The 23,606-nt window shown below is 42.3% G+C and overlaps 1 protein-coding gene and 32 non-coding genes across 33 annotated transcripts in view; all 33 read left to right on the top strand.

Annotated features, from left to right (window-relative positions):
* The window catches only part of LOC132970504 (inositol 1,4,5-trisphosphate receptor type 3-like), a gene marked incomplete at its 3' end in the record, with an annotated part of 76,899 nt that overhangs the window by 51,399 nt on the left and 1,894 nt on the right, over window positions 1-23,606 (top strand). The window contains exons 21-38 of the mRNA XM_061034450.1: window positions 10,804-10,948; window positions 11,049-11,193; window positions 11,526-11,740; window positions 12,161-12,281; window positions 12,727-12,781; window positions 12,926-13,091; window positions 13,774-13,941; window positions 15,563-15,637; window positions 17,989-18,108; window positions 18,924-19,046; window positions 19,545-19,745; window positions 19,834-19,949; window positions 20,731-20,866; window positions 20,989-21,114; window positions 21,240-21,365; window positions 22,261-22,381; window positions 22,651-22,832; window positions 23,479-23,606. The exon at window positions 23,479-23,606 is cut by the window's right edge and continues 21 nt beyond it. Coding sequence (XP_060890433.1) covers window positions 10,804-10,948; window positions 11,049-11,193; window positions 11,526-11,740; window positions 12,161-12,281; window positions 12,727-12,781; window positions 12,926-13,091; window positions 13,774-13,941; window positions 15,563-15,637; window positions 17,989-18,108; window positions 18,924-19,046; window positions 19,545-19,745; window positions 19,834-19,949; window positions 20,731-20,866; window positions 20,989-21,114; window positions 21,240-21,365; window positions 22,261-22,381; window positions 22,651-22,832; window positions 23,479-23,606 — 2,469 coding nt within the window. The remainder of the gene's footprint in view (window positions 1-10,803; window positions 10,949-11,048; window positions 11,194-11,525; window positions 11,741-12,160; window positions 12,282-12,726; window positions 12,782-12,925; window positions 13,092-13,773; window positions 13,942-15,562; window positions 15,638-17,988; window positions 18,109-18,923; window positions 19,047-19,544; window positions 19,746-19,833; window positions 19,950-20,730; window positions 20,867-20,988; window positions 21,115-21,239; window positions 21,366-22,260; window positions 22,382-22,650; window positions 22,833-23,478) is intronic.
* On the top strand, window positions 174-246 carry trnak-uuu (transfer RNA lysine (anticodon UUU)). Its single transcript has one exon. It is a non-coding gene; the product is annotated as a tRNA-Lys (tRNA).
* On the top strand, window positions 480-552 carry trnak-uuu (transfer RNA lysine (anticodon UUU)). The gene has a single exon. It is a non-coding gene; the product is annotated as a tRNA-Lys (tRNA).
* trnak-cuu (transfer RNA lysine (anticodon CUU)) lies at window positions 786-858 on the top strand. The gene has a single exon. It is a non-coding gene; the product is annotated as a tRNA-Lys (tRNA).
* Window positions 1,111-1,183, top strand: trnak-uuu (transfer RNA lysine (anticodon UUU)). Its single transcript has one exon. It is a non-coding gene; the product is annotated as a tRNA-Lys (tRNA).
* On the top strand, window positions 1,417-1,489 carry trnak-uuu (transfer RNA lysine (anticodon UUU)). Its single transcript has one exon. It is a non-coding gene; the product is annotated as a tRNA-Lys (tRNA).
* On the top strand, window positions 1,737-1,809 carry trnak-uuu (transfer RNA lysine (anticodon UUU)). The gene has a single exon. It is a non-coding gene; the product is annotated as a tRNA-Lys (tRNA).
* On the top strand, window positions 2,043-2,115 carry trnak-uuu (transfer RNA lysine (anticodon UUU)). The gene has a single exon. It is a non-coding gene; the product is annotated as a tRNA-Lys (tRNA).
* On the top strand, window positions 2,349-2,421 carry trnak-uuu (transfer RNA lysine (anticodon UUU)). Its single transcript has one exon. It is a non-coding gene; the product is annotated as a tRNA-Lys (tRNA).
* Window positions 2,655-2,727, top strand: trnak-uuu (transfer RNA lysine (anticodon UUU)). Its single transcript has one exon. It is a non-coding gene; the product is annotated as a tRNA-Lys (tRNA).
* Window positions 2,961-3,033, top strand: trnak-uuu (transfer RNA lysine (anticodon UUU)). Its single transcript has one exon. It is a non-coding gene; the product is annotated as a tRNA-Lys (tRNA).
* On the top strand, window positions 3,283-3,355 carry trnak-uuu (transfer RNA lysine (anticodon UUU)). Its single transcript has one exon. It is a non-coding gene; the product is annotated as a tRNA-Lys (tRNA).
* On the top strand, window positions 3,589-3,661 carry trnak-uuu (transfer RNA lysine (anticodon UUU)). The gene has a single exon. It is a non-coding gene; the product is annotated as a tRNA-Lys (tRNA).
* Window positions 3,895-3,967, top strand: trnak-uuu (transfer RNA lysine (anticodon UUU)). The gene has a single exon. It is a non-coding gene; the product is annotated as a tRNA-Lys (tRNA).
* Window positions 4,217-4,289, top strand: trnak-uuu (transfer RNA lysine (anticodon UUU)). The gene has a single exon. It is a non-coding gene; the product is annotated as a tRNA-Lys (tRNA).
* On the top strand, window positions 4,523-4,595 carry trnak-uuu (transfer RNA lysine (anticodon UUU)). The gene has a single exon. It is a non-coding gene; the product is annotated as a tRNA-Lys (tRNA).
* Window positions 4,829-4,901, top strand: trnak-uuu (transfer RNA lysine (anticodon UUU)). Its single transcript has one exon. It is a non-coding gene; the product is annotated as a tRNA-Lys (tRNA).
* On the top strand, window positions 5,151-5,223 carry trnak-uuu (transfer RNA lysine (anticodon UUU)). Its single transcript has one exon. It is a non-coding gene; the product is annotated as a tRNA-Lys (tRNA).
* trnak-uuu (transfer RNA lysine (anticodon UUU)) lies at window positions 5,457-5,529 on the top strand. Its single transcript has one exon. It is a non-coding gene; the product is annotated as a tRNA-Lys (tRNA).
* trnak-uuu (transfer RNA lysine (anticodon UUU)) lies at window positions 5,766-5,838 on the top strand. Its single transcript has one exon. It is a non-coding gene; the product is annotated as a tRNA-Lys (tRNA).
* Window positions 6,072-6,144, top strand: trnak-uuu (transfer RNA lysine (anticodon UUU)). The gene has a single exon. It is a non-coding gene; the product is annotated as a tRNA-Lys (tRNA).
* On the top strand, window positions 6,394-6,466 carry trnak-uuu (transfer RNA lysine (anticodon UUU)). Its single transcript has one exon. It is a non-coding gene; the product is annotated as a tRNA-Lys (tRNA).
* Window positions 6,700-6,772, top strand: trnak-uuu (transfer RNA lysine (anticodon UUU)). Its single transcript has one exon. It is a non-coding gene; the product is annotated as a tRNA-Lys (tRNA).
* Window positions 7,006-7,078, top strand: trnak-uuu (transfer RNA lysine (anticodon UUU)). The gene has a single exon. It is a non-coding gene; the product is annotated as a tRNA-Lys (tRNA).
* Window positions 7,312-7,384, top strand: trnak-uuu (transfer RNA lysine (anticodon UUU)). The gene has a single exon. It is a non-coding gene; the product is annotated as a tRNA-Lys (tRNA).
* Window positions 7,634-7,706, top strand: trnak-uuu (transfer RNA lysine (anticodon UUU)). The gene has a single exon. It is a non-coding gene; the product is annotated as a tRNA-Lys (tRNA).
* trnak-uuu (transfer RNA lysine (anticodon UUU)) lies at window positions 7,940-8,012 on the top strand. Its single transcript has one exon. It is a non-coding gene; the product is annotated as a tRNA-Lys (tRNA).
* Window positions 8,262-8,334, top strand: trnak-uuu (transfer RNA lysine (anticodon UUU)). The gene has a single exon. It is a non-coding gene; the product is annotated as a tRNA-Lys (tRNA).
* On the top strand, window positions 8,571-8,643 carry trnak-uuu (transfer RNA lysine (anticodon UUU)). The gene has a single exon. It is a non-coding gene; the product is annotated as a tRNA-Lys (tRNA).
* trnak-uuu (transfer RNA lysine (anticodon UUU)) lies at window positions 8,877-8,949 on the top strand. The gene has a single exon. It is a non-coding gene; the product is annotated as a tRNA-Lys (tRNA).
* On the top strand, window positions 9,183-9,255 carry trnak-uuu (transfer RNA lysine (anticodon UUU)). The gene has a single exon. It is a non-coding gene; the product is annotated as a tRNA-Lys (tRNA).
* Window positions 9,505-9,577, top strand: trnak-uuu (transfer RNA lysine (anticodon UUU)). Its single transcript has one exon. It is a non-coding gene; the product is annotated as a tRNA-Lys (tRNA).
* On the top strand, window positions 9,811-9,883 carry trnak-cuu (transfer RNA lysine (anticodon CUU)). Its single transcript has one exon. It is a non-coding gene; the product is annotated as a tRNA-Lys (tRNA).

The following is a 23,606-nucleotide window of genomic DNA, read 5'->3' as shown; positions in this document are numbered from 1 at the left end:
GACTTGTTGAATCGGAGATTTGACGAGTCTTTCACTTGTAACTACCTGTTTAATGAAAACATGTATATCTTGGATTGTTGATGGTACTCTCGACAAAATGCTTTATTATTCACTAAATACATGTGGATTTTGAATCCGGGCGATCGTTATCTCCAGAGGGTGTGCTTCTCAAAGCCTGTGAGGCTCAGTTGGTAGAGCATCAGACTTTTAATCTGAGGGTCCAGGGTTCAAGTCCCTGTTCAGGTGGCAAAGTTGTCATTTAATCAGTCAACAGTGCTCCTTCCTTGTGGATTTCAGAGACCGATCTTTGAACCCACCTGGAGATTTGACGAGTCTTTCACTTGTAACTACCTGTTTAATGAAAACATGTATATCTTGGATTGTTGATGGTACTCTCGACAAAATGCTTTATTATTCACTAAATACATGTGGATTTTGAGTCCGGGCGATCGTTATCCCCAGAGGGTGTACTTCTCGAAGCCTGTGTAGCTCAGTTGGTAGAGCATCAGACTTTTAATCTGAGGGTCCAGGGTTCAAGTCCCTGTTCAGGTGTCAAAACTGTCATTTAATCAGTCAACAGTGCTCCTTCCCTGTGGCCTTCAGAGACTGATCTTTGAACCCACCTGGAGATTTGACAAGTCTTTCACTTGTAACTACCTGCTTAATGAACACATGTATATCTTGGATTGTTGATGGCACTATCCATAAGATGCTTTATTATTCACTAATTACATGTGGATTTTAAGTCCGTGCGATCATTATCTCCAGAGGGTGTGCTTCTGAAGGCCTGTGTAGCTCAGTCGGTAGAGCATCAGACTCTTAATCTGAGGGTCCAGGGTTCAAGTCCCTGTTCAGGTGGCAAAGCTGTCATTTAATCAGTCAACAGTGCTCCTTCCTTGTGGATTTCAGAGACCGATCTTGGAACCCACCCTGAGACCTGTTGAATCAGAGATTTGACGAGTCTTTCACTTGTAACTTCTACCAATTTCCTGAACACATGTATATCTTGGATTGTTGATGGTACTCTCAACAAAATGCTTTATTATTCACTAAATACATGTGGATTTTGAATCCGGGCGATCGTTATCTCCAGAGGGTGTGCTTCTCAAAGCCTGTGTAGCTCAGTCAGTAGAGCATCAGACTTTTAATCTGAGGGTCCAGGGTTCAAGTCCCTGTTCAGGTGGCAAAGTTGTCATTTAATCAGTGAACAGTGCTCCTTCCCTGTGGATTTCAGAGACTGATCTTTGAACCCACCATGAGATTTGACGAGTCTTTCACTTGTAACTACCTGTTTAATGAACACATGTATATCTTGGATTGTTGATGGTACTCTCAACAAAATGCTTTATTATTCACTAGATACATGTGGATTTTGAATCCGGGCGATCGTTATCTCCAGAGGGTGTGCTTCTTAAAGCCTGTGTAGCTCAGTCGGTAGAGCATCAGACTTTTAATCTGAGGGTCCAGGGTTCAAGTCCCTGTTCAGGTGGCAAAGCTGTCATTTAATCAGTCAACAGTGCTCCTTCCTTGTGGATTTCAGAGACCGATCTTGGAACCCACCTGGAGATTTGTTCAATTGGAGATTGGAAGTCTTTCACTTGTAACTACCAATTTACTGAACACATGTATATCTTGGATTGTTGATGGTACTCTCGACAAAATGCTTTATTATTCACTAGATACATGTGGATTTTGAATCCGGGCGATCGTTATCTCCAGAGGGTGTGCTTCTCAAAGCCTGTGTAGCTCAGTCGGTAGAGCATCACACTTTTAATCTGAGGGTCCAGGGTTCAAGTCCCTGTTCAGGTGGCAAAGCTGTCACTTAATCAGTCAGCAGTGCTCCTTCCCTGTGGCCTTCAGAGACCGATCTTTGAACCCACCTGGAGATTTGACGAGTCTTTCACTTGTAACTACCTGTTTAATGAACACATGTATATCTTGGATTGTTGATGGCACTATCCCTAAGATGCTTTATTATTCACTAATTACATGTGGATTTTGAGTCCGGGCGATCGTTATCTCCAGAGGGTGTGCTTCTCAAAGCCTGTGTAGCTCAGTCGGTAGAGCATCAGACTTTTAATCTGAGGGTCCAGGGTTCAAGTCCCTGTTCAGGTGGCAAAGCTGTCATTTAATCAGTGAACAGTGCTCCTTCCCTGTGGATTTCAGAGACCGATCTTTGAACCCACCTGGAGATTTGACGAGTCTTTCACTTGTAACTACCTGTTTAATGAACACATGTATATCTTGGATTGTTGATGGTACTCTCGACAAAATGCTTTATTATTCACTAATTACATGTGGATTTTGAATCCGGGCGATCGTTATCTCCAGAGGGTGTGCTTCTCAAAGCCTGTGTAGCTCAGTCGGTAGAGCATCAGACTTTTAATCTGAGGGTCCAGGGTTCAATTCCCTGTTCAGGTGTCAAAACTGTCATTTAATCAGTCAACAGTGCTCCTTCCCTGTGGCCTTCAGAGACTGATCTTTGAACCCACCTGGAGATTTGACAAGTCTTTCACTTGTAACTACCTGCTTAATGAACACATGTATATCTTGGATTGTTGATGGCACTATCCCTAAGATGCTTTATTATTCACTAATTACATGTGGATTTTGAGTCCGGGCGATCGTTATCTCCAGAGGGTGAGCTTCTCAAAGCCTGTGTAGCTCAGTCGGTAGAGCATCAGACTTTTAATCTGAGGGTCCAGGGTTCAAGTCCCTGTTCAGGTGGCAAAGCTGTCATTTAATCAGTGAACAGTGCTCCTTCCCTGTGGATTTCAGAGACCGATCTTTGAACCCACCTGGAGATTTGACGAGTCTTTCACTTGTAACTACCTGTTTAATGAACACATGTATATCTTGGATTGTTGATGGTACTCTCGACAAAATGCTTTATTATTCACTAATTACATGTGGATTTTGAATCCGGGCGATCGTTATCTCCAGAGGGTGTGCTTCTCAAAGCCTGTGTAGCTCAGTCATTAGAGCATCAGACTTTTAATCTGAGGGTCCAGGGTTCAAGTCCCTGTTCAGGTGGCAAAGTTGTCATTTAATCAGTCAACAGTGCTCCTTCCTTGTGGATTTCAGAGACCGATCTTGGAACCCACCCTTAGACTTGTTGAATCGGAGATTTGACGAGTCTTTCACTTGTAACTACCTGCTTACTGAACACATGTATTTCTTGGATTGTTGATGGTACTCTCGACAAAATGCTTTATTATTCACTAAATACATGTGGATTTTGAATCCGGGCGATCGTTATCTCCAGAGGGTGTACTTCTCGAAGCCTGTGTAGCTCAGTCGGTAGAGCATCAGACTTTTAATCTGAGGGTCCAGGGTTCAAGTCCCTGTTCAGGTGGCAAAGCTATCATTCAATCAGTCAACAGTGCTCCTTCCCTGTGGATTTCAGAGACCAATCTTTGAACCCACCTGGAGATTTGACGAGTCTTTCACTTGTAACTACCTGTTTAATGAACACATGTATATCTTGGATTGTTGATGGTACTCTCGACAAAATGCTTTATTATTCACTAAATACATGTGGATTTTGAATCCGGGCGATCGTTATCTCCAGAGGGTGTACTTCTCGAAGCCTGTGTAGCTCAGTCGGTAGAGCATCAGACTTTTAATCTGAGGGTCCAGGGTTCAAGTCCCTGTTCAGGTGGCAAAGCTATCATTCAATCAGTCAACAGTGCTCCTTCCCTGTGGATTTCAGAGACCAATCTTTGAACCCACCTGGAGATTTGACGAGTCTTTCACTTGTAACTACCTGTTTAATGAACACATGTATATCTTGGATTGTTGATGGTACTCTCGACAAAATGCTTTATTATTCACTAAATACATGTGGATTTTGAATCCGGGCGATCGTTATCTCCAGAGGGTGTGCTTCTCAAAGCCTGTGTAGCTCAGTCGGTAGAGCATCAGACTTTTAATCTGAGGGTCCAGGGTTCAAGTCCCTGTTCAGGTGGCAAAGCTGTCATTTAATCAGTCAACAGTGCTCCTTCCTTGTGGATTTCAGAGACCGATCTTGGAACCCACCCTTAGACTTGTTGAATCGGAGATTTGACGAGTCTTTCACTTGTAACTACCTGCTTAATGAACACATGTATATCTTGGATTGTTGATGGTACTCTCAACAAAATGCTTTATTATTCACTAAATACATGTGGATTTTGAATCCGGGCGATCGTTATCTCCAGAGGGTGTGCTTCTCAAAGCCTGTGTAGCTCAGTCGGTAGAGCATCAGATTTTTAATCTGAGGGTCCAGGGTTCAAGTCCCTGTTCAGGTGGCAAAGCTGTCATTTAATCAGTCAACAGTGCTCCTTCCCTGTGGATTTCAGAGACCGATCTTTGAACCCACCTGGAGATTTGACGAGTCTTTCACTTGTAACTACCTGTTTAATGAACACATGTATTTCTTGGATTGTTGATGGCACTATCCATAAGATGCTTTATTATTCACTAAATACATGTGGATTTTGAATCCGGGCGATCGTTATCTCCAGAGGGTGTGCTTCTCAAAGCCTGTGTAGCTCAGTCGGTAGAGCATCACACTTTTAATCTGAGGGTCCAGGGTTCAAGTCCCTGTTCAGGTGGCAAAGCTGTCATTTAATCAGTCAGCAGTGCTCCTTCCCTGTGGCCTTCAGAGACCGATCTTGGAACCCACCTGGAGATTTGACGAGTCTTTCACTTGTAACTACCTGTTTACTGAACACATGTATTTCTTTGATTGTTGATGGTACTCTCAACAAAATGCTTTATTATTCACTAATTACATGTGGATTTTAAGTCCGGGCGATCCTTATCTCCAGAGGGTGTGCTTCTCAAAGCCTGTGTAGCTCAGTCGGTAGAGCATCAGACTTTTAATCTGAGGGTCCAGGGTTCAAGTCCCTGTTCAGGTGGCAAAGCTGTCATTTAATCAGTCAGCAGTGCTCCTTCCTTGTGGATTTCAGAGACCGATCTTGGAACCCACCTGGAGATTTGTTCAATTGGAGATTGGAACAGTCTTTCACTTGTAACTACCAATTTAATGACCACATGTATTTCTTGGATTGTTGATGGCACTATCCATAAGATGCTTTATTATTCACTAATTACATGTGGATTTTAAGTCCGTGCGATCATTATCTCCAGAGGGTGTGCTTCTGAAGGCCTGTGTAGCTCAGTCGGTAGAGCATCAGACTTTTAATCTGAGGGTCCAGGGTTCAAGTCCCTGTTCAGGTGGCAAAGTTGTCATTTAATCAGTCAACAGTGCTCCTTCCCTGTGGATTTCAGAGACCGATCTTTGAACCCACCTGGAGATTTGACGAGTCTTTCACTTGTAACTACCTGTTTAATGAAAACATGTATATCTTGGATTGTTGATGGTACTCTCGACAAAATGCTTTATTATTCACTAAATACATGTGGATTTTGAATCCGGGCGATCGTTATCTCCAGAGGGTGTACTTCTCGAAGCCTGTGTAGCTCAGTCGGTAGAGCATCAGATTTTTAATCTGAGGGTCCAGGGTTCAAGTCCCTGTTCAGGTGGCAAAGCTGTCATTTAATCAGTCAACAGTGCTCCTTCCTTGTGGATTTCAGAGACCGATCTTTGAACCCACCTGGAGATTTGACGAGTCTTTCACTTGTAACTTCTACCAATTTACTGAACACATGTATTTCTTGGATTCTTGATGGCACTATCCCTAAGATGCTTTATTATTCACTAATTACATGTGGATTTTGAGTCCGGGCGATCGTTATCTCCAGAGGGTGTACTTCTCAAAGCCTGTGTAGCTCAGTCGGTAGAGCATCAGACTTTTAATCTGAGGGTCCAGGGTTCAAGTCCCTGTTCAGGTGGCAAAGCTGTCACTTAATCAGTCAACAGTGCTCCTTCCCTGTGGCCTTCAGAGACCGATACTTGAACCCACCTGGAGATTTGACGAGTCTTTTACTTGTAACTACCTGATTAATGAACACATGTATATCTTGGATTGTTGATGGCACTATCCCTAAGATGCTTTATTATTCACTAATTACATGTGGATTTTAAGTCCGGGCGATCGTTATCTCCAGAGGGTGTGCTTCTGAAGGCCTGTGTAGCTCAGTCGGTAGAGCATCAGACTTTTAATCTGAGGGTCCAGGGTTCAAGTCCCTGTTCAGGTGGCAAAGCTGTCATTTAATCAGTCAGCAGTGCTCCTTCCTTGTGGATTTCAGAGACCGATCTTGGAACCCACCTGGATATTTGTTGAATTGGAGATTGGAACAGTCTTTCACTTGTAAGTACCAATTTACTGAACACATGTATATCTTGGATTGTTGATGGTACTCTCGTTAAAATGCTTTATTATTCACTAAATACATGTGGATTTTGAATCCGGGTGATCGTTATCTCCAGAGGGTGTGCTTCTCAAAGCCTGTGAGGCTCAGTTGGTAGAGCATCAGACTTTTAATCTGAGGGTCCAGGGTTCAAGTCCCTGTTCAGGTGGCAAAGTTGTCATTTAATCAGTCAACAGTGCTCCTTCCTTGTGGATTTCAGAGACCGATCTTTGAACCCACCTGGAGATTTGACGAGTCTTTCACTTGTAACTACCTGTTTAATGAAAACATGTATATCTTGGATTGTTGATGGTACTCTCGACAAAATGCTTTATTATTCACTAAATACATGTGGATTTTGAGTCCGGGCGATCGTTATCCCCAGAGGGTGTACTTCTCGAAGCCTGTGTAGCTCAGTTGGTAGAGCATCAGACTTTTAATCTGAGGGTCCAGGGTTCAAGTCCCTGTTCAGGTGTCAAAACTGTCATTTAATCAGTCAACAGTGCTCCTTCCCTGTGGCCTTCAGAGACTGATCTTTGAACCCACCTGGAGATTTGACGAGTCTTTCACTTGTAACTACCTGTTTAATGAACACATGTATATCTTGGATTGTTGATGGTACTCTCGACAAAATGCTTTATTATTCACTAAATACATGTGGATTTTGAATCCGGGCGATCGTTATCTCCAGAGGGTGTGCTTCTCAAAGCCTGTGTAGCTCAGTCGGTAGAGCATCAGACTTTTAATCTGAGGGTCCAGGGTTCAAGTCCCTGTTCTGGTGGCAAAGCTGTCACTTAATCAGTCAACAGTGCTCCTTCCCTGTGGCCTTCAGAGACCGATACTTGAACCCACCTGGAGATTTGACGAGTCTTTCGCTTGTAACTACCAATTTACTGAACACATGTATTTCTTGGATTGTTGATGGCACTATCCATAAGATGCTTTATTATTCACTAAATACATGTGGATTTTAAGTCCGGGCGATCGTTATCTCCAGAGGGTGTGCTTCTGAAGGCCTGTGTAGCTCAGTCGGTAGAGCATCAGTCTTTTAATCTGAGGGTCCAGGGTTCAAGTCCCTGTTCAGGTGGCAAAGCTGTCATTTAATCAGTCAGCAGTGCTCCTTCCTTGTGGATTTCAGAGACCGATCTTGGAACCCACCTGGATATTTGTTGAATTGGAGATTGGAACAGTCTTTCACTTGTAAGTACCAATTTACTGAACACATGTATATCTTGGATTGTTGATGGTACTCTCGACAAAATGCTTTATTATTCACTAAATACATGTGGATTTTAAGTCCGGGCGATCATTATCTCCAGAGGGTGTGCTTCTCAAAGCCTGTGAGGCTCAGTTGGTAGAGCATCAGACTTTTAATCTGAGGGTCCAGGGTTCAAGTCCCTGTTCAGGTGTCAAAACTGTCATTTAATCAGTCAACAGTGCTCCTTCCCTGTGGCCTTCAGAGACTGATCTTTGAACCCACCTGGAGATTTGACAAGTCTTTCACTTGTAACTACCTGCTTAATGAACACATGTATATCTTGGATTGTTGATGGTACTCTCGACAAAATGCTTTATTATTCACTAAATACATGTGGATTTTGAATCCGGGCGATCATTATCTCCAGAGGGTGTGCTTCTCAAAGCCTGTGTAGCTCAGTCAGTAGAGCATCAGACTTTTAATCTGAGGGTCCAGGGTTCAAGTCCCTGTTCAGGTGGCAAAGTTGTCATTTAATCAGTCAACAGTGCTCCTTCCTTGTGGATTTCAGAGACCGATCTTGGAACCCACCCTTAGACTCGTTGAATCGGAGATTTGACGAGTCTTTCACTTGTAACTACCTGTTTAATGAACACATGTATATCTTGGATTGTTGATGGTACTCTCAACAAAATGCTTTATTATTCACTAAATACATGTGGATTTTGAATCCGGGCGATCGTTATCTCCAGAGGGTGTACTTCTCGAAGCCTGTGTAGCTCAGTCGGTAGAGCATCAGATTTTTAATCTGAGGGTCCAGGGTTCAAGTCCCTGTTCAGGTGGCAAAGCTGTCATTTAATCAGTCAACAGTGCTCCTTCCCTGTGGATTTCAGAGACCGATCTTTGAACCCACCTGGAGATTTGACGAGTCTTTCACTTGTAACTTCTACCAATTTACTGAACACATGTATTTCTTGGATTCTTGATGGCACTATCCCTAAGATGCTTTATTATTCACTAATTACATGTGGATTTTGAGTCCGGGCGATCGTTATCTCCAGAGGGTGTACTTCTCAAAGCCTGTGTAGCTCAGTCGGTAGAGCATCAGACTTTTAATCTGAGGGTCCAGGGTTCAAGTCCCTGTTCAGGTGGCAAAGCTGTCACTTAATCAGTCAACAGTGCTCCTTCCCTGTGGCCTTCAGAGACCGATACTTGAACCCACCTGGAGATTTGACGAGTCTTTCGCTTGTAACTACCAATTTACTGAACACATGTATTTCTTGGATTGTTGATGGCACTATCCCTAAGATGCTTTATTATTCACTAATTACATGTGGATTTTGAGTCCGGGCGATCGTTATCTCCAGAGGGTGTACTTCTCAAAGCCTGTGAGGCTCAGTCGGTAGAGCATCAGACTTTTAATCTGAGGGTCCAGGGTTCAAGTCCCTGTTCAGGTGGCAAAGCTGTCACTTAATCAGTCAACAGTGCTCCTTCCCTGTGGCCTTCAGAGACCGATACTTGAACCCACCTGGAGATTTGACGAGTCTTTCGCTTGTAACTACCAATTTACTGAACACATGTATTTCTTGGATTGTTGATGGCACTATCCATAAGATGCTTTATTATTCACTAAATACATGTGGATTTTAAGTCCGGGCGATCGTTATCTCCAGAGGGTGTGCTTCTGAAGGCCTGTGTAGCTCAGTCGGTAGAGCATCAGTCTTTTAATCTGAGGGTCCAGGGTTCAAGTCCCTGTTCAGGTGGCAAAGCTGTCATTTAATCAGTCAGCAGTGCTCCTTCCTTGTGGATTTCAGAGACCGATCTTGGAACCCACCTGGATATTTGTTGAATTGGAGATTGGAACAGTCTTTCACTTGTAAGTACCAATTTACTGAACACATGTATATCTTGGATTGTTGATGGTACTCTCGTTAAAATGCTTTATTATTCACTAGATACATGTGGATTTTGAATCCGGGCGATCGTTATCTCCAGAGGGTGTGCTTCTTAAAGCCTGTGTAGCTCAGTCGGTAGAGCATCAGACTTTTAATCTGAGGGTCCAGGGTTCAAGTCCCTGTTCAGGTGGCAAAGTTGTCATTTAATTAGTCAGCAGTGCTCCTTCCCTGTGGCCTTCAGAGACTGATCTTTGAACCCACCTGGAGATTTGACGAGTCTTTCACTTGTAACTACCTGTTTAATGAACACATGTATATCTTGGATTGTTGATGGCACTATCCATAAGATGCTTTATTATTCACTAAATACATGTGGATTTTGAGTCCAGGCGATCGTTATCTCCAGAGGGTGTGCTGCTCAAAGCCTGTGTAGCTCAGTCAGTAGAGCATCAGACTCTTAATCTGAGGGTCCAGGGTTCAAGTCCCTGTTCAGGTGTCAAAACTGTCATTTAATTAGTCAGCAGTGCTCCTTCCCTGTGGCCTTCAGAGACCGATCTTTGAACCGACCTGGAGATTTGAACAGTCTTTCACTTGTAACTACCAATTTACTGAACACATGTATTTCTTGGATTGTTGATGGCACTATCCCTAAGATGCTTTATTATTCACTAAATACATGTGGATTTTGAGTCCGGGCGATCGTTATCTCCAGAGGATCTGCTTCTCAAAGCCTGTGTAGCTCAGTCGGTAGAGCATCAGACTTCTTAGTCCAGGGTTCAAGTCCGTTTTCATGTGTCAAAACTATTATTTGATCAGTTGAGTAGGAATGCAGTTCCTCCTATGTGAACACTTGATGACATCAGATCTGGAGAGTCTTTAGAATGGAAGTTCTGCCTGTTTAAATGAAATGCTAAGTCATTAATTTCTGCCTGAAACCCCCTTTCGACATTTGTAGACTCCATGTGAACATGCAATGGGTCAATTTAAGTTGTTTTTCTCCATTTTTACCCATATGTTTTGGTCTTTTTACTAGATTTTATTATCGTAATATTTCTAGGTTTTTGTGCTCATCTTTCTTCCTCCTTTTCACATGAGGGCGGTAATCAACCACAAGTTGTTAGGTAAATGCCAACCAATACATTCGAATCACTTCAATTTTAATCAGTTAATTATTATTACACAACACAACAGTGAATCAATTATTATTTAGGTTGAACATGGGATTGTTTTTTTGGCCTTCACGGGTTTAAAATCGGTCTCATTTTTTGTATGTATTTTCTTGGACAAGATCATTGTTCACGACTTTATGTTTGGAGGGAGACTGCTCATTCAGTGCAGACCTTTATGAGCAACACTCAAAATGTTACCCAGGTGATTTGTTTCTGTTTTTAATTTGTTTTTCTTTATCTCCTTCAGCTATGACTCCAACATGGATGACAGCAGAGACAACAAGAAAAACCGTTTCTCCAACACAATGGTGTTCATGGAGGAGTATCTCAACAACGTTCTGAACGACGAGCTGCCATTTCACAACGAGGAGAAAAACAAACTCACATATGAGGTCCGTGTCTGCTTTCCTACTTCCTCTTTCATCTTACACCTGTCTTCATCTTTCATCTTTTTAATCGTGTTCACTTCCTTTGTTCCTTTTCTTTCTGCAGGTGGTCAGTTTGGCCAGACATCTGATCTACTTTGGTTTCTATAGTTTTTTTGAGCTGCTCAGACTCACAAGAACCCTGCTGGGCATCATCGACTGTAGACCCAATCCTGGATACACTGGGCTCTTGTTCCACGATGATGGATCAGGTAATCTTTGCAGTAGTTGGTGTAACCTAACTCAGAAATAAGACCTTAGACTCAGATATAAAAAAAGGAACTGATATGATCTGACAAGCACTCTGACTCGTCCTGTCATCTTTAGCCTTTTAAGTGTCCAGTCCAATTGCACATTGTCACTTAAGGATCGTTAAATGGACATGGCGCTGTGTGAGTGTTTTTAGGGTCACATCACATTCTTTTTTTGGTTTGGTTCCTTACATTCGGTTATTTATGACCTTGTTTTATGCCTCGGTTCAATGTGCTAATTTCTGACAGATTTAATTTTGGAAATACAATAAAACATTCTTCTGTGTCAATAGGGAAGAACGTGAAGCGCTCCATACATGGGATGGGTCAGATGATGTCCACCATGGTCCTCAACAGGAAGCAGTCCTTATTTGGAGGTCCAGGAGCCAGAGGGGCAGGGGTGGGGGCGGGACTTATGCTTGAAGGACAGAGAGGCAGTAAAGATAGTATCGACAAAACAGACCTGACAGTGATGGACACCAAGCTGAAGATACTGGAGATATTACAGGTAACCAATATTATATTAGTCATATGGTATTGCCATATGTAACTCTGACACCTAGTGTTTAAAATGGGTACTGCAGTAAAAATTCAAAACATTGTAGAGAGCTGTCTGATCATATAGTAAGCTCACTTTATCATTTCACTCACTACACATCTCACTGATTGGACCTTTAATGTTTCATGATGTCTCATTTTTTAAATTTTGAGTTATTCAACTTGTTTCGATGTTTACTTGATTTAGAGAAGCCCTCAAAGGTTTTATTTCTTATATGTTAAATTGATAGCTGTCATTTCTTTCTTTCAAATAATATATAAACCATCTGAGGAAGGATTCAGTGTACGCACAGACTAATGCTGCCTCTCTTATTATTCTCATTCTAAAGTGAATCATTTTGTATCTGAACTGAGCTCTTGTCTTCATCAGTTCATCCTGAATGTTCGTCTGGACTACCGTCTGTCCTTCCTGCTGTCTGTGTTCAAGAAGGAGTTTGTGGAAGTTTATCCCATGGCTGATGCTGATGCTACGACGAATATGGAGCATGCAGGTAAACAATTCGAGTCAACGTGAATGAAACACACAAATAAACATTGAGCTGCTGGAGTAAATTAAAGACTAAACTCACCCGAAGAACTGTCATTGGCTGGAGGAAACACACCAGCTCCCCACACAGAAACGTCCCGAGTTAACCAAAACAAATCAGAACAGTAAAATCCAGTCAGAGGTCAGGGTCTCTGCAGACACAGTCACCACCACACATGTATGGAGTCCCAGAAGGGACGAGGGAGCAGCTTCACTTTAGGAGAAGTCTGTATTTTATTTTGAAGGAAGAAGCTGCTGACTCTGTCTTTAAGAATGAAAAAAGTGCATCAAAATAAAAATGTACAGATGGAACAAAAGAAAGTAAAAAAAAATTTGTGTGCTTGATAAGATTTCTATCCTTGGACCCAGCAGTTCCTTTTTTCACCTCGGTGTGTTTTGTCCCTCCTCAGCCACCATCAACCTGCAGCACATTGGAGAGCAGGCAGAGGCCATGTTTGGAGTTGGGTATGTAAAGCTGTACATTTACATGATTCATCTGTAGAAACATATAAAAGCACATACTCATATTCTTCATAAAAACCTGCATCACTACCCAAGACGAAGAAGCACATATTTTGTATTTTGGATATTTGGTGTGTGTGTGGACAGGAAGGGGAACAGTATCCTAGAGGTGGATGACGAAGGCGGCCGGATGTTCCTGCGGGTGCTGATACACCTCACCATGCATGACTATCCTCCTCTGGTGTCTGGAGCACTGCAGCTTCTCTTCAGACACTTCAGCCAGAGACAGGAAGTGCTGCACACCTTTAAACAGGTACTCATAAAAACGCACACACACTCACACTCACACTCACACTTGCAGAGCTAACAAGAGGAGTATGCCACGAATCCAAGACACCACACTGTTAAGTTGAAAACTAAATTTTAGTGAACCAATACAGACTGTGGTTACATGACTGAGATCTTTTTGTGGACATGGAGACTGGGTAGCTCAGTCTGTCAGTGTAAGTTTAACTTATGCAGGTTAACCTTGAGTCCTTGAGTTCAAACATGTCCACATACTGTGTTGGAATCACTCGCTGTCATCGGGTAAAGTCTGTGAGGGTGCTGGAGTGCAATTTGAAATAAACACAAGGTGCTTGTGCCCCAATGAGAGGATAAGCGCTCAGTGAAGACATCCAAGTCTTATGCCCGACTGATAAGTTACTTAACCTACCTTATGGACCTTAGTCGCCACCACAACCAAAACATCATCGCCGCCTTCAACATACCGAGGCTGTGTTGGCGGGAGCTTGAGGTAGTGACCTCTCTGATACTATCTACATTACCACATGGCCATTTCTGCCCCGACAACTCAACCGTGTAGACTGATGGACAGCAGGGCCCGGACATCATTAGGGTTGCAACCAAGAGAACAACAAGATTGGAGGAATTGTTCAAACTGTTAGCAGGACTCTCGTGTTTATTCTGCAACATGTGTTTGATGACGTCTGCAGGTCCAGTTACTGATCTCTTCCCAAGATGTGGAGAACTACAAACTGATCAAGTCAGATCTGGATCGTCTCCGAACGTTGGTGGAGAAATCTGAGCTGTGGGTGGAGAAGAAGAGCTCAGGTGGAGGGGACGGGAAGAAGGACAAAAAGGAGAAGAAGGAGAAGGTAGAGGTGAGGAGAAAAAACATTATTTTCACATTTTACATCCATAGAAGGCATTACAACTGAAAAGTTTGTATTATGAAATAACTGCTACCAGAATGTTTGAGGAGCACAAACTGAGGTTAGAGCTCAAGTTGTATAGACTGTGGAGTAGCACCATCCACTCTTTCACCAAAATAACCAAATGTAATAAACCATTACAAGCTGTCATCAAGCTGTTTCATTAAAGTCCACTTCCTTACAGTCAATCTGTTTTATCAAGCTTTTAAAAATGAAATCTCACAGGCAATTGGTCGGACTTAATTCCACCGACTGTATTAGCATCCATTATTTTGTCTTTCCAAATCACAAAGTTTAACAATTCAAGTTATTTCTATGTTACATTTGAGCAGTATGTGTATCACTTGTTATAATTTAAAGAACATATGTAATATAAGGGTGAGCATTGTAAAGAACAGTGTCATCAGCGTAAAGCTTTAGTTTGAGAGAAAGGGAGGTGGGAGGTTTCTACAACATACAGTATATGCTTACATTTTAAAGACTATCATTCCATCTCAGGTAATTGTTTGCTTATATCTTCATGACCAGATGGCTGAGTGAAAATCCAAGCTGCTGTAAACGGAAAACTAAAAAAACTAACTGTGAATAACCACTAACAAATCAACTAACTTAAGAGTCAATAAAACCAGCTGAAGACATTTAATTCTCATGGAAGATTAACATTTATTAACCAGTGGAATACTACTCATGAAACTAATGTTTTAAACAGAAACTAAAAAAAAGGTTTGGAACTTTGCATCCTGGGTTTTGGACTTGCTGTCTAAAGATTGGTGTTGGGATTGCTGAGGTATCGGGTGAAACTACATGGATGTGGTTTCATATTTGGTTTGGGACTTTTGTTGCATGTGGCGCCTCCCTCTCTGTCTTTATTGTTTCTTTTACTGTGGCATGAAGTCCAAATGCTCCAACAATGTGTCTATAACACCACTGAATCATTGTCACACTTGTCATACACACTTATTCTGCATATCAAACTATTTAAGAAGCAACTGAACAACCCATGATGGGTGAATCATTCAGACTGATGGTCGATGTTCAGTTGAGTTCTTTTTGGGACTTTTTGTACTTTGTATTGTTTGGCTCTTATATACCACTACTGAGGGATGTACAGTATCTCTTGACAAAACCATTTCTGTGTACGGTAATCAAAATGTTTCACTGCCAATCAAACATCTTGATTACACCTTTTCCCAGATTTTGGGCCATTTTTCTGATGCTATTTTTTATAGATACCACAAAGTGGAAATTGACTCTTGATTCTGCCTACAATACTCTCATGGGCTAATTTTTAAATGTAACTGAAACCTGAACAAAATGGAAATACTGACAGTGATTTAGCTACAGGAGTTCCTGATTGTTCATTTAAATTTCTACATCTATCAGTATCTGCTTGTTTTGGATTTTATTGATTTGAATGTGCAGCCCAAAATTTAGGAACATGTTAATGAGTCATTAGACGTAGCACAATTGTGTTTTAATGACATAGTTTGATTTGTGATTCAAGTGTGTACAAGGTAGAACCATAACCAAAGAGAACTGCATATGCTGTCTTACCCTCTACATCCTCCAGGTGGCATCAGAGGAAGAGACGCCCAAGAAAGACAAACTCGAAAAAGGCAACGAGAGCTACCAGAAAGTCAAAGAGGTGAGAACATTTGTCCATCTGATTTCCTTTAAATCTATTCTGGGATCTTTTATTTTGGGTGTCCATTTTCATTTTGGTGCATCTGAAGTGTACTTTCCAGAAATCAACTGTCAGTCAATTGATGTGGGAGGGGCTGTGACGTCCTTTTCTGCTGATGATGTCCCTTTGAGGTGCTCCTGTCTTTGTCTCTTTAACATTCATGGCTTCAACTGACCAAAATTATTACAATTAATGAATTTACGAAGTTGTTACTGCACAACAGAATTGGATGTGCCAAATGTCAAAACGTAAATTAATTAGGGAAAATTAAAATATACATTTAAATCAATATTGTCACACAAAACAGTTCGTACATGGAGCAAGTTGTTGATCTGTGTAATTAATCATTCTGTTCCAGCAGTGTCTTCACAACTTGATCACAATGTAAAGGTTTGTTCAGACCAAGAGCGATGCAGACTATTTATTTTGCAAGTTCCCACAAAGTGAAAACATAATTTGCACAAATGTGCAGGTTGAAAACTAAAGCTCTGTCGAGAAATGTGTCTGTGTCATATGAGATTTTCCTGATATCCCGAGTTTGATCAAACATCCATCTAAAAAATGTCATTTTAGTAGTTGTTTGCCTGTAATATTAGAGACCTTCTATATTGTCATCAAATTATCAGATCATCAAACTGAGACCTGGTACTGATCCTAGCTAACAGGTCATCAAACTGGGACCTGGTACTGATCCTAGCTAACAGGTCATCAAACGTATTAATTAATTAATGTGAGATGCGCACCTATTTCTTCTTTTGGTTGTTCAATCGTCAAAAATCTTTGAGTTAAATAAGTTCCAGACAAAAAACTCCCATGTATTCAGACCCCTAACTTACAATTATATTTAAAGGCTTAATATGTGATTTTTCACACTTAAATATAATATAAATCAAGTATATCCTCTGAAAATAACTCTGTGAGTCATGACTGTCTACAATGGGTGTAACACCCGAGTCCCACTGTCTGTGATGTTTTCAGAGTCCTATCTTCACTTTGTTTACATCGCCAGGACGGCCGGCTGACTCCTCCCCTCGTGTATAAAAGTTGTTTAATTGAGGGACTAGAGAAAAGAAGAATAACATACTGTACTCACTGCTTAACTGTGTTTCTAGATCACGCTCATTTCAGGTAAATTTACATGCAGTGTGAAGATACGAGCAGAATAAAGATCGCTAGCATTAGCATGCTAACACAACAATGCAGCGCAAGTTGTTTTGGTTTCATGCTGGTGCTCAAGGGCGACATCTGCTGGATCAAAAAATCACATATAAAGCCTTTAAAGGAGATCTATTATCCTCACTTTCACTATTAATGATGTCAGTCTGTGACACCTGTTGAGTAGCATTTTTAGATGTGTAGCTCAAAAACCTCCTTATTTATCTGATACTGTCGTCAGTAAAATCCCTCATTTCAGCCTCTGCCTGAAACGCTTCATTTCAGCTGCTGTCTCTTTAAGGCCCCCCCTCCCCACATGCCCATTTTCCTCTGATTGGCAAGCTCTGTTTGCAGTCACGGGGAAAGTTGAATGAGCTTCAGGTTGGCCGTGTCCTACAACTTTGCTCCATTCTTTTCTCTGATACGTCGGCAGAACCTGACGTCAGGTTCTTGCCAAGTTCTCGTAAGGTCTCGTTAGGTGCAGCAGGAAACCACATCCGGGGATTACACCAAAAACTGTGTATCTTGTGTTTAAAAACACTTTGCCAAGGTTTAGTTATGACATCCAACATCGTAGCATTACACGAATGTATTTAAATACACAACATATTTTAAATCCTATCCCAAGGGATCCCGATGTTCAGATTTTTAACACAGTCAAACTACTTCCTGTCATCTGAAAATTACAATTATTTGTAACTTGTGTGACTGTAACAAATATCATTCATGGCGGTTCAAAAGAACAATAGTGGACTGAACACTGAGCCTTGGGGAACCCCATATATTAATATTTTTTGGATAAAAGTTATTCATGTAAAAAATCTCTTCTTCTTTAGATACAGAAAGAAAAATAAACAACTCTATGTGTATAATCAAGCCTGATTAAAAAATCTGTTACACAGTACATCATGCTGTTTATGTTTAGTTTATTATAGGAGACTTGGATGCATTTGGTGAGTAAAATTAAAAGTGATCAAATTTATTTTATTAGAATTGATCTAATATCAGCTATACCCCAAAGTGATTTATGACACTCTTTCAGTTTCAGCATCATTTAAAAAGTAGTACCAGTGTGAGTGGAGACTTTCACTGGTGGAAGATGAATGTATGTTTGTAATCCACCCCCTCTGCCTCCTCTGTCTCTCTCTCCTGTATAGATCCTGGAGAGGTTGAATAAGATGTGCAGCACTGGGGTTTGGAAGAAGCAGCAGAGGTTGTTGAAGAACATGGGAGCTCATAAAGTCATGCTGGACCTGCTGCAGGTGTCCTACGACAAGGTAAGAAAAGTTACCACCAAACTTAAGAATCCAAACGATAATTTGTTCTTAAAAGGTGCTTTCACACCAGGATTATTTGTAAGGAGTTGTTCCCAAAGATAGGGTGTTTCCCTCCTTGGCTTGATGCATTTGGACGGATGTAAGCTACTTGATGCGGAACAAAACAAGCGAGCTGACTGCTCACTTCCAATCTAACCCTGAAGTGGTTAGTTTTTATCGCAACCAACCAAGCAAACAGAATAAACATCTACTGGTTCAACAACTCCTTTAGTTCCGAGAATGTCGACCAGCTTGTCCAACCAGGGGAGCTTTCCTTCTCATTACCAGAACCTCCACTTTTGCCGAGCTGCTCTTGTACCTTTTATACATCACTGTCAGAGTTTCTCTGACACTGTTGACTGGAGACCTAAGCTGCACGTATCTGTAAACATCACTGAAGTGATCTGGTCAACAACCTCAGCCGCATTCTGCTCAAAGTCCCAAGTTGACATAGTCACACGTTAAACTGTAACGCCAGCAGAGCGTTGAAAGCATCCGTTGTCGCTGATTCAATAGTTTAACTTCTGTATTTTTGTGAGTGGGGTCAAATAGTTGATAAATGTGCTCATCAGCCCAAATGTCAATAAGATGTATTTTACTTATCAGAATTGGAACAAAGCAAAGAGGTACACGTGTGAAAACATCCTAAGTATTTTAGATAGCTGTTTCTTTGAATTCTGCTCTGTTGGACTTTTAAAAGAGCAAACATTAAGAGTAAGAAAAAACTGACTCCTCGGAGTGTGGACTTTCATTTTTCCCTCTCTGTTTTCCTGCAGAGCGATGTGAAGATGCAGGAGATCATCAAGTATACTCACTTGTTCCTGCAGAAGTTCTGTACGGGGAACCAGGAGAACCAGGTTTTGCTGCACAAGAACCTCAACCTCTTCCTCAACCCAGGGGTACACAGCTTTTATTATTCATCTGAAAAATTGGCAGAAAATAGAAACAACTTTCATGTTGGATCAGATATACAGATTTTTTGAGGAATTTGTACAATCTGGTCATTGGACTGAATAGAGGCGTAGCATTGTGTCATCAGCATATCAGTGAATTCATATTTTGTTGTTCTGAATAATTTTGCCAAACAGAAGCATATTGATTGAAAAAAGGAGGGGATCAAGGATTGAGCCTTGAGGAACTCCATATCAGAGATGTAGAGGGGTTGAGTTTGAATTATTGGCTTTGACAGAGATCTATCATGAATTTAAGACTTAAGTCAGTGGAGAGCTTTGTCAGAGACTCCAACACAATGACACATGTGATCAATACGTTATAAGTAGAAGAGGTATCAGTCTGTCAAAGGGTCTGTTTTTTGTCTGCCCCAGTGGGTAATTATGCACATGATCAAGCAAACTGAAGTAGTTGTTGCATTATGACCTTTCCTTCCGTGTCTACAGCTGCTGGAGGCAGAGACTGTGCAGCACATCTTCAGTAACAACTACCAGCTCTGCACCGAGATCTCTGAGAGCGTCCTGCAGCACTTCATCCACTGTCTGGCCACGCACGGCCGACACGTTCAGTACCTCAACTTCCTCCACACCATCATCAAGGCCGAGGGCAAGTACGTGAAGAAGTGCCAGGACATGATCATGACCGAGGTGAGGACGAGGAACAAGAAGAGTTGTTCTGTGTTGGACTGTCTCTGTGAGTTTGTAACTATGTAAAGCTGTTTTTCCCTCCCTGCAGTTAACGAACTCGGGCGAGGACGTTGTCGTCTTTTACAACGACAAAACTTCCTTCAACGTCATGCTGGAGCTGATGGCAGAGAGCAGGGAGGGGGTCGGGGAGACCAGCCCACTCAGGTAAACACTTTTGTAAGAAGTATTAAGATTGTTTGAAACAAAGAATAGAATAGAATAGAATTACTTTATTGATCCCAAACTGGGAAATTGTGGTTAGACGAGAAATTATCCAACAGGCGATTAGACTCCGTCATGATGACCTCCTGAACTCGGAGGGGTAATGAGGTCCACAGCAGGACAGGATACCCCCCTGATGGAGTCTAGACCCTGGTGGTGGTGGTGATACCTCCCCTAATGGAGTCTAGACCCTGGTGGTGGTGGTGATACCTCCCCTAATGGAATGAAATGAAATGAAAACCTGCTGAACTCTGTCTGTTAAAAAGTTTAAGAGCAACATTAAAATCTGACCAGGAAGTTTAAAGTGAGAGGATAGTCTCTCAATTAAAATATGAGGCTGTATTTTATTAAAAGCTGAGGAAAAGTCAGCGAATAAAAGTCTGGCATGGGATTTAGGTTTTTCCAGGTGTTTGTACACAGTGTCTAAAATGAAAACCTTGGCGTCGTCCACACCTTTGCCAGCTTGATAAGCAAACTGAAGTGGATCAAGTTGACCATTTATTAATGAGACAACTCCTGCTTTTAGGATAATCAGCTGATCACCAGAGCAGGGAGACAGAGGGCGTGGAAGAGAGGGATGGGCTAAGTGGAATGAAGGAAAAATAATTAATATGTCGAGAATAAAAAAAGTCTTCCTGCTTGAACTTCAGCTGAGCTTAGGCTGCCCTGCAGAATATCAACGACCAAAGAGTGACAAAGTTGCATGTGTTGTTGCTCTGTGCAGGTATCACATCTCACTGGTGGAGCTGTTAGCCGCCTGTGCAGAAGGGAAAAACGTTTACACTGAGATCAAATGTACGTCGCTGCTGCCGCTGGAGGACGTGGTCAGAGTGGTGACGCACGAGGACTGCATCACCGAGGTACTGACTATGTGTGTGTGTTTGTGTGGTTGTCGTTACATATGACCACAGTTAAACTTGTAAAAGACTTTTGTTGTATGAATATCCATCTCTCGGTCCATCCGGACGTCCCTTTCCTCCAGGTGAAGGTGGCTTATGTAAACTTTGTGAATCACTGCTACGTGGACACGGAGGTGGAGATGAAGGAGATCTACACGTCCAACCACATCTGGAAGCTGTTTGAAGACTTCACAGTGGACATGGCCAGGGTAACACCTCTGTCCTGCACACTTTTACTAACAGAGCTATTATTACCAAGAGGCTCGCTCATCAGGTGTGTATGTTGGCCTACACACAGTTCTTTTATGTGTGTGTGTGTGTGTGATGTCTGCAGGTGTGTAATAAACGAGAGAAGCGTCTTTCTGATCCCATCCTGGAGAAGTACATCATTAACGTGGTTTTTGACACCATCAACGCCTTCTTCAGCTCTCCGTTCTCTGAGAACAGCACGTCTCTGCAGGTGAGGACCAGGATGCACCGCTCTGTCAGTGCGCTGCCCAGCCGAGGGTCTGAATCAAGAAAAGGATTGCACAGTTGTTGTGCCTGCTAAACCCCGCAAATGAGTCAAAAGAGCATCGTCTAATTCACTAAAGACACTCAAAGGGTTAAACGCTCCCCTTACTGCGCTGCAGAGCAAACAGCGTCTCTGTCCTGATGATGATGAGATGTTTTAGACACGAGGAGATCCTCTTTGTGAAGAATAAGTAGTTTGTACATTTAATGTGCAGGTCTCTGTAGCTGCTGAAGCTAACTATCCAACCAGCTAAACAGTCCCCAATAAAACTCCACAAAATGTTGCTGACTCTCATGAAGTTTACTGAGGTTTCTTTTTTGTGAAACTGAAAACAATACAAAAAGGTCCTTATTAATAAACACAATAAGGCAGTTGACTGTGCATGTCTACACATGTTAAACAAGCTAATGTAGCAACAGAGCACTAGCATATAGCACTAGCATATAGCATCTTAAACAAATGAATGGTAAAGTTAGCTTAGCAGTTAGCATCTTCATAGACACAAAAAACTTCCTTTTTAAAATGAATACACACAGTATCAACGTTTATACTTACAGACGTTGCATTAGCGTGCAGGAGTAGAAGAAACATGTGAAACTACTGAGCTATCCAAAGTGCTGCAGCCGACTCACCGGCTCATGATCTACTATTTTACTTGCAGTTTCTATGACGGGAAAAGTAGATAAATACAAGCAAACACCACAAGGTGGCACTGTAACACAACAACAAGTAAGATGTCTTCAAACATGACGTTGTATGGGGCATAACATTTAAAGACTGTATTGTAGTGAGGGAGGATGACCTCATCAGCAGGTTAACTGTCCCTCCATGTGTTTGTCAGACTCATCACACCATCGTGACTCAGCTGCTTCAGTCGTCTGTCAGGCTGTTGGACTGTCCCTGGCTGCAGCAGCAGCACCGAGGACAGGTGGAGACCTGCATCAGGACGCTCGCCATGACAGGTAACACAGAAACCCACAAACGCTCCACAAAACAACAAGTACTTTTACAATTACTACATTTATACCAAATCAAATCATAAAAAAGGGTCCAGCAGGCTGATTGGAGAGTCACTACTTCACTCAGAGTCCCTGATCAGGTCGCACCTCCCTCCGAGCGGGAGGCCCTGGTCAGAGTCCTGTGGCCCTTCACCGCATGTCATTCATCAGGGACTTTGAACATACTTTTGTTTTAGAGTGTTCCCAATGACTGTGCTTGAATCTGTCTGTAGCTAAGAGTCGCTCCATCGCTCTCCCTCTGGACCTGGATGCTCAGATCAACTCCATGTTGTCCACGTCTGCTCTGAACTCTCTGTCCCGCTCCAACCCAAACTACAAGTCCTCCTCCCGCTCCTCCAGACCCATCGCTCCCAGCAACCCCTGGGACTACAAGAACATCATCGAGAAACTACAGGTACCAGAACAACTGCTCACTTAAAGTCCCTCTTATGCTGGGAGAGTACCGACTCTGAAGCCGGTGTTAAAATGGTTCCTCTAAACCGGGTTCTAGGAACTAAAATAGTTCATAGTTCCTGCGGTGCTGAATCAATAAAAAAGAGGGAGGGTTCCAGTAGTTCCTAGAACTGAAAAAAGTTCCTGTGGTCGAAAAATGCTTATTGTTGTACACGTGTGTGTGTGTCTGTGTGTGTGTGTGTGTGTGTGTGTGTGTCTGTGTGTGTGTGTGTCTGTGTGTGTGTGTGTGTGTGTCTGTGTGTGTGTGTGTGTGTGTCTGTGTGTGTGTGGGTGTGTGTGTCTGTGTGTGTCTGTGTGTGTGTGTGTGTGTGTCTGTGTGTCTGTGTGTGTGTGTGTGTGTGTGTGTGTGTGTGTGTGTGTCTGTGTGTGTGTGTGTGTGTCTGTGTGTGTGTGTGTGTGTGTGTCTGTGTGTGTCTGTGTGTGTGTGTGTGTGTGTGTGTGTCTGTGTGTGTGTGTGTCTGTGTGTGTGTATGTCTGTGTGTGTGTGTGTGTCTGTGTCTGTGTGTGTGTCTGTGTCTGTGTGTGTGTGTGTGTGTGTGTGTGTGTGTGTGTGTGTGTGTGTGTGTGTGTGTGTGTGTGCTCGTCAGGACATCATTAACACTCTGGAGGAGCGTCTGAAGCCGCTGGTGAACGCTGAGCTCTCCGTGTTGGTCGACGTCCTCCATCAGCCCGAGCTGCTGTTTCTAGAAGGAACTGACGCCCGGCAGCGCTGTGA

This window comes from Labrus mixtus, unplaced genomic scaffold, assembly GCF_963584025.1.
Source record: "Labrus mixtus unplaced genomic scaffold, fLabMix1.1 SCAFFOLD_91, whole genome shotgun sequence".
NCBI classification, from domain to species: Eukaryota; Metazoa; Chordata; class Actinopteri; order Labriformes; family Labridae; genus Labrus; species Labrus mixtus.
The sequence above is the reverse complement of the archived record's forward strand: the minus strand, read 5'-3'. Positions and strand labels throughout refer to the sequence as shown.